General features: G+C 37.0%; 1 gene segment (V, D, J or C); it reads left to right on the top strand.

Moving 5' to 3' along the window:
* Positions 1–7,003: 7,003 nt before the first annotated feature.
* On the top strand, positions 7,004–7,595 carry LOC126958364 (T cell receptor delta variable 1-like). The segment is given in 2 exon segments: positions 7,004–7,052; positions 7,271–7,595. Coding segments are annotated over 2 exon segments (354 nt in total).
* Positions 7,596–8,591: the final 996 nt, after the last annotated feature.

Below are 8,591 nucleotides of genomic sequence, written 5' to 3'. Positions count from 1 at the left end.
AAGCCGAGATGACACCACTGCACTCCAGTCTGGGTGACAGAGTGAGACTCAGTCTCAAAAAAATAAAAAATAAATAGCACCCCTACTTCACAAAGTAGTTATTAAAATCTCTTTGGGACGAAACTAGGCACACTGCTCTAAATACTTCATGAAATAATAATTTTTCCAATGCCTTTCTGAGTCAAGTGTTCCTGGTGTTACTAGATACTTGGTCAAATCTGCACAAATTTACCTAATTTACATCCTAAAATGCTCTACTTTTTCTTTCCAATAGCCATCAATTATGCCCCAATGTTTTTTAAATACATCTATTAATAATATCAAGGAACTGGATGAGGAACTCTAATATTAAGTCTGCATGCCAATTCATCTAATTACTCAGTAGAGGGAAGTCTTCCAATTGAACTTCATTGTGTGCCTGCTTTTGCGCTTCTTTTATTTAAGCATTTTGAATATATGAGACTACTTTAGCCCTTCTACTCCATTCTCATTTCCTTTTCATCCAGTTAAACTTATTGAGAGCCTAAAATAGAAAATTCAACACAGGCAGTCCTAAATTTCCGAAAGAAGATTTGCAACTAATAGTAGAACAGAGAAGCAATAATTTTATTTATTTATTTATTTATTTTAGACAGTCTCACAGTATTACCTGAACTGGAGTACAATGCCACAATCTCGGCTCACTGTAACCTCCACCTCCCAGGTTCAAGCGAGTCTCCTGCCTCAACCTCCCAAGTAGCTGGGATTACAGAAGCCGACCACCACGCCTGGCTTATTTTTTGTATTTTTTTTAGCAGAGATGGGGTTTCACTATGCTGACCAGACTGGTCTCAAACTCCTGATCTTGTGATCTGCCCACCTTAGCCTCACAATGTGTTGGGATTACAGGCGCGAGCCACTGCGCCTGGCTGGAAGAAACAATCTTTATAATGTTTCTTAGGAACACCACCTGGGCTGGGCGTGGTGGCTCACACCTGTAATCGCAGCCTTTTAGGAGGCTGAAGTGGGTGGATCACTTGAGGTCAGGAGTTCAAAACCAGCCTGGCCAATATGGTGAAACCCTGTCTCTACTAAAAAGAAAATACAAAAATTAGCCAGGTGTGGTGGTACATGTCTGTAATCTCAGCTACTTGGCAGGCTGAGGCAGGAGACTCACTTGAACCCAGGAAGTGGAGGTTGTGGTGAGCTGAGATCATGCTACTTCACTCCATCCACCCTGGGCAACAGAGCAAAACTCAAAAAAAAAAAAAACCAAAAAACAAAAAAACAAACAAAAAAAAACACCATCTGTAAGACAAGGTTGACCAGAAACAGAATAATCCAAGGTTGGCCAACATAGCCAAACTCTCCTAAGCCATGATATCTGCCTCTGTCTCATTCATTGGTGCCTAGCTGCTAGAGTTTAGTGATAAAAATGAAATCAAAGGCTATACATTATTTATTTTCTTTGACTATGAGTTTATCTTTCTTGCCAGATCCAAAATGTCTAATAAAATGAGAGACTCAGTCAGTCTAGACTCGAACCAGGAAGACTCTCCAAAATCCAAATGAGTAACTCTAATGATCTCTCTGAAGACTCTGCACTGTTGCTTCTTTAAACATAAACATTAAAATAGAAATTTGCATCTCTAATAAAATATTTGTCTTTCTCTCCAAGGCTTTCTTGAGAGTGAATCTGGAGTGACCATTTTGTGGTAACAGACCATCATTTGGGGCTATTATTTAAGCACCAGTTCCCTCATATTTGTGCTGTCAGTCATTTACTCAAACTTTTCCATTCAGTATGTTTTAACTTAAGACTCAGAAGAACATGTTCATGGTAAGAACTTTCTTAGTGGGTCTGAAGCTTAGCTCCAACACTGCTTGTCTTAGAATAGAGACTTCATCTTACTAGGACACCAAAGAAGACTGTTACTACATGGCAAGAATATTTGCTTGCTTCGTTATTTAAAAAAAAATGCAGAAGGCATCAATGGATAACATTCTCTGTGTTTTCATTTGAGTCTAGTAGTCTTCTGTTCTTACTTTGTACTGTCAGGCTTTTTTTTTTTTTAACCTTATATCTACCTTAAACCCTATAAAGAACTACTACAGAACAGAAACTTTAAATGCAAGATCCATAACTTAATCACCAGAAATAGAAACTTTATGACTTTCTACTAATTTCCTACTTGTGAAGTAAGATGTTCTAAGGGATAGGCAGACATGCCAGCTCTCCTTCTAAAGACAGAACGTATGAGCGTTGTACACGTTGCCTTGGCAATTAGAGGTCTGCACACAAGATGGCAGCACTTCATTTTCACATGTAGGGAAGTGGAATGTTCAACTCTGCTGGGCAGAGCATAGCTTGTCTCCTATTGGCTTATAGCCAGGTTAAGAAAGAGCAGGAACACGCTGAGAATAGACTATGTTCTCCTTTCCAGATAGTGTAGATCATTGATGATTCTAATGGCAAGAAGAATGGAAAAGCCCCTGGGAGCCTTATTCAAATTCAGCTGAACCGTAAGTGCAGGGCTTCTGGAGGGGTCCATCACAAGTCTGGGGAAGGAGGGAGGGTCATTTTAGTACTCCCCAAGTTTCCTGCAGATACTCTGCAAAGAAAATGTACGTTCAGAAAATGACCCAGTAACCCATTGTCCTTGTTTCAATGGTGATGAGTGGCCAAGAAAAGGATGTGATACAGAGTTATTCAAATCTACATGTCTAGGACAGAGAAATGGCCATTGTCAATGACAGCTATACAGATGGGGCTTTGAATTATTTCTGTTGGTACAAGAAGAAAACAGGGAAGACCCTACTCTCCTAATGGAGATTTGTTCAAATGTGGATAGAAAACAGGACAGAAGGCTCACAGTACTGTTGAATAAAAATGCTAAACATGTCTCCCTGCATATTACCGCCAACCAACCAGGAGACTCATTCCTGTACACAGAACTCTTCAGGCACCTGCAACCTGTACTCAAACCTGCAGCTGGGAGTCCAGTCACATTCTTTGTCTTTGAACAGGTTTTGGGTTAGAATGGTTTACCATAATGTGCTTGTCTCTAAATTGAAATGAATGCAGAACTCTAATAATTGTGATCACAAAATCATTACTCTTAAAGTAACTCAGAATGAGTTAGTATAATTTGTACTAACTCCAATGTATTCAAGAGGAGAAGTAGTGTTGTTTTAAATAGATATGTAAATAATAAAGATAACCTCATTGGAATATCTAACGTTCTTTCATTGAGATCTTACACTTCCATAATAAAACAAAGACATCTAAAACTCTTCTGGGTGGCAATCTGCTGGCCTTCAGGAAAAAAAAAAACAAAACTATTCATTTTTGAAAAAACGTATTTTAAAATCATCACACACTCATTATTTATTATAAGCATTTTCATTCTAGGTGTGTCTGCATATGCCTTAATTCATAGCAACTTAACATATCAAGTGTATTTATCATATAACATTTATGTCCATTCTCCTGTGTACATCCACCTTCAGAGTATTGGTATTCAGTCATAAAAGCTATAATTCAAATAGCCACCAGAAGAATTCCTGCAAAGATTTTCATCTTGCAACTGTTCTACATTCAGAAAATATTTACCACTGCCTACTGTGTGCCAGACATTGTTCTTGGTGTAGAGGATTGAGCAGGATGAACAGAAAGGAATGACAAAATTTTATTCTATTCTCCCTCTCTCCTCCAATGGATGTCTACTCACTAGAAATTAACTGGGGAAATGTTTTGATGACAGTGTATATCCCAGAGATCAATGACACAACCTAGGAGTTTTAGGATTTTCCCCAAATGCACCAATTCCTTCATATCTCATAGGTCTGTATATACAGTAGCAACAGTGTGATCTTTCTCTTTTTTCCAATGTTCCTTCAAGAAAGGAAGATAATAGTTATTTTAGTCAAACTGTTCAAAATAGAGAAAAAAACCTACCAACTCCCACATGAGGCAAAAAACATAAATAAAATCTGTAGAGTTAAGAGTAGTGAGGCTGGGCACTGTGACTCACGCCTGTAATCCTACAATTTTGGGAGGCCGAGGCGAGTAGATCACTTGAGGTCGGGAGTTTGAGACCAACCTTCCCAACATGGTGCAACCCCATCTCTACTAAAAATACAAAAATTAGCTGGGCGTGGTGGTGTGGACCTGTAATCTCAGCTACTCAGGAGGCTGAGGCTGCAGAATCGCTTGAATCTGGGAGGCAGAGGTTGCAGTGAGTTGAGATCGTGCGACTGCACTCCAGACTGGGTGACAGTGCAAGATTCCATCTCAAAAAAAAAAAAAAAAGAGAAAGTATTTTTCATATAAATTATTCTCGGATTTTTGAATAGGTAATAAGTACACATGGTGTACAATAAAAATTATACAAAAGGATACATAGTGAAAAGTAACTTTTCTCTTTACCTCTATCCACACTATCCCCAACAGCCTAGTATAACCACTGTTACACTGAAATTTTCTTTGAACATTATACATATATATATGGTATATGTACATATGTATATATTAAAATGACATATGTATATATGCTTATGGGTATATATAACATATATATTAATGGTAGCATACCATCCACACTGTTCTCTTACCATGCTTTCTTACTTAAACTACATCATGGGAAACCATCATTGTCAGTACATGAAGACAGCTACCTTATTATTTTTAATCTAAATTTTCAAACACACACAAACTAGGAAGAATTGTATAATGAGCTCCCTTGTGTCTGTCATTCAGCTTTAACAACCATCAACTGGCTATATCCTTCTCTTTAAAGTTTCAAATTTTGCCATTGTGTGACTATACCACATTTTATTTAGTCAATCTCTTGTTGATGGACACAGATTGTGTTCAAATTATTAGTTTTGTTTGAACTGTAGCATAGTTTATGTACAGTAAGGTACACAGATCTTAAGAGTACAGTTCAATGAGTTTTGACAAATGTATATGTCCATTCAACCATCACCGAAACTAAAATATAGAACGTTTCCCATAATCCTGAAAACTCTCTCATGTTTCCCCCCAGACAACGCTTCCCCTAAAGTAAGAATTGTTCTTATTTACATAAAACTGTAGAATAGTTCTGCTTGTTCTATTTTGATAAATTGAGATATAATTCACATAGCATAAAATCCATGCTTTTGAAGTGTACCATTCAATTATTTTTAATATTGTTACAAATCTGTGCAACCATCACAACTAATTCCAAAACTTTATCATCACTTGCCAAAAAAAAAATACATACCTATTATAAATCACTTTCATCCCATCCTCACCACATCAGCCCCTAACAATGCCTTAATCTGCTTTCTGTCTCTATAGCCTATCCTAGATATTTCATACAAATGGAATTGTACAATATGTGACCTATCATGTCACGTATTGTATCATTCACATATTCACATATTTTACTGACTTTTTCACTTACCATAATGATTTCAAGGCTGAATATTTGTGACCAAGTTTTTGTGTGGACATACGTTTTTAGTACTTTGGGTATATGCATACAAATGGAATTGTGGGTCATATAATAATTGTATGTTTAACTTTCTGAGGAACTGGCAAACTATTATTCAGTGTGGCTTCACTATTTTACATTACTGTCAGTAGTATGGGAGGATCCCAATTTTTCCACATTCTCATTTGTTATTGTCTGTCTTTTTAATTATAACGATCTTAGTAGGCATAAAGTAGTATCCCTCTGTGGTTTTCACTTGCATTTCCCTGATGACTAATAAGGTTAAGCATATCTTCACATGCTTAATGGCCATTTGTGTACCTGCTTTAGAAAATGTCTACTCAAGTATTTGGGCTGTTTTAATTGGGTTGTCTTCTTATTGTTGAGTTGAAAGAATTCTTTATATGTTCTGGATACCAGACTTTTACGAGACATATGGTTTGCAAATAGATGCTCCCATTCTATAGATTATGGTTTTTTGCTTCTTAATAGTGTCTTTTGAATAGAAGAGTTATAAATTTTGATGAAGTCTAATTTATCTATTTTTTTCTTTAGTTGCTGGTGCTTTATATGTCATATTTTTAAAAACCTTGCCTAATCCAAGGTCACAGATAGTTATATCTATGTTTTCTAAGAGTTTTATAGTTTCAGTTTGTACACTGAGTTATTGCTCCACTTCAAGTTAATCTTTGAATATGGTGAGAAGTAGGGATGCAAGTTCATTCTTTTGCATGTGAATAATAAGACATTTGGAGTCCCCAACCAAACGAAAGTTGGGTAGCTATACTAGTATCAGATAAAATTGACACTAAACCAGGAATTACTACTAGAGACACAGAGCAACACATCAAAATGATTAAGACTACAATATACCAAGAACAAATTCTATTTTTATATACACCTAATGGCATAACTTCAAAATATTTCAAACATAAATCAGTAGAGTTGACCAGTAGAATTAAATTGGTAGAATTTATTGATTAAAAGATCAATAAATAATTTTCCAACCATCGTGTCAGGCATTAACACACATCTCTAAGTAGAAACATATTGAAATTATGACCAACACAACTAATATCCTTTATGTCACATATATAGATTGAATACTTTACCTTAAAAGAACAGAATACACATAGAATATTTAGCAAAATTGACTAAATTCTGAAACATAAAGTAAGCCTTAATCAATTTCAAAGAACTTAAATCATTCAGAATAGTCATAGTCTCTGACCATACGATATGAAGCAAAAATTCAATAACAAAAAGATTATTAAACTTTATTCATGTGCCTTGCTAGATATAAGGTTAATTTTTCGAATGTATTGCCACAGAAAAACACCAAGACAAAACAGAGATTTGGGGTAGGGTATATTTTTCAGTCTCTGAATAGAGCAATGTAACATACTACTTGCAAACTTTATTTCCTGTTTGGAGGCAGAAACATTGAACATCTCCAGGGACTGTGCACTCAGGCACTCAGAGAATCATTTGGTTTCCAGGCTTGAGTGAAGAAGCAAATTTCAACCATAAGAAGAAATTCTATCATGCCCTGCCCTGGCCTGCTGTGGGCATTCGTGGTCCCCTTTGGGTTCAATACATATGTGCGGCCCCAAACGTGGGACTGCAGTTTCCTCGAGAGTGGAGCTGCACAAATTGGAACTGGTGGAGTATTAAGTAAGAGGTAAGGGAAGTGGGGAAATGAAACACTATTTAATTATTTTATTTGTCCTTTTGCCATAAATTAATCTAGTCCTCATGACCCATCTGAGACATTTAAGGGAAGCAACTCTGTTTTCTCCTTTTTCCCATAGGATCCAGCATGGCTGAGAAAGTAACCCAAGTTCAGACCACAGTAACTACGCAGAAAGGAGTAGCTGTGACCTCTGACTGCATGTATGAAACCAGATGGAATACGTACACTTTACACTGGCACAAGCAACCTCCCAGTGAAGAGATGGTTTTCCTTATTCATCAGGGTTATTCTAAGTCAAATGCAAAGCAGCATTGTTACTCTGTGAACTTTGAGAAAAAGAAAAGATTCGTCAACCTCGCCATCAATTACTTAAAACTGACTCAGCCAATTACTTCTGTGCTCTCAGGAATCCCACAGAAGTAGAAATGACAGCGGAAGATAAAAAAAAAAAAAAAAAAAAAACCTTAGCACTCCATAAAGGAAGCCACCTGCTCAGGAGCTTAGGGAAAATGCATGAACCACAGACAGGAAGAAGGCACATTAGCGGCACAGATGAGACCTTATAATGTAAACATTCCTCTGTAAAAAATGTTTCCTTATTGAGTTTGTATCTCAAGCAGCATTCTTTCTTGAGATTTCCAAGTATTACGTTTCTATCTTGGGTTAAAGTAAATCACAAAGTGTATTAGTCAGGGTTCTCTAGAGGAACAGAACTAATAGGAGAGTTGTATGTATGAAAGGGAGTTTATTAAGGAGTATTGACTCACACAATCAAAAGGTGAAGTCTCACAATAGGCTGTCTGCAAGCTGAGGAGCAACAAAGCTAGTCGGCGTACCAAACCCTCAAAAGTAGGGAAGCCGACAGTCCAGCCTTCCATCTGTGGTCGAAGGTCCGAGAGCTCCGGGCAAACCACTGCTGTAAGTCCAAGAGCCCAAAAGCTCAAGAGTCTGATGTTTGAGGGCAAGAAGCATCCTGCATGGGAGAAAGATGAAGGCCAAAAGACTTAGCCAGTCAAGTCCTTCCACATTCCTCTGTCTGCTTTTATCCTAGCCAAGCTGGCAGCTGATTAGATGGTGCCCACCCAGATGAAGGGTGGGTCGGCCTTTCCCAGTGCAGACTCAAATATTAATCTCCTGTGGCAACACCCTCACAGACACACCCAGGAACAATACTTTGCATCCCTCAATCCAATCAAGTTGACACTCAATATTAACCATCACACAAAGTGCTTTTTGAAATTGTTCCTGAACAATAAATAAGATTAAATGAACCTATGTATTTCATGAAATTCAGAAGCAGTTTGCTGATTCTCATCTTAAACTGTTGGATTTTCAGATTTGAAATAGCACTAAAAATCATTTTATCTTCCAATTTCAGGTTGATTTTGGCAGTTTTTATAACTATTATTTTATTTATTTATATATTTTATATATAAACA

Source organism: Macaca thibetana, chromosome 7, assembly GCF_024542745.1.
Source record: "Macaca thibetana thibetana isolate TM-01 chromosome 7, ASM2454274v1, whole genome shotgun sequence".
Taxonomy (NCBI): domain Eukaryota; kingdom Metazoa; phylum Chordata; class Mammalia; order Primates; family Cercopithecidae; genus Macaca; species Macaca thibetana.
This window is presented reverse-complemented; position numbering and strand designations above follow the sequence as displayed.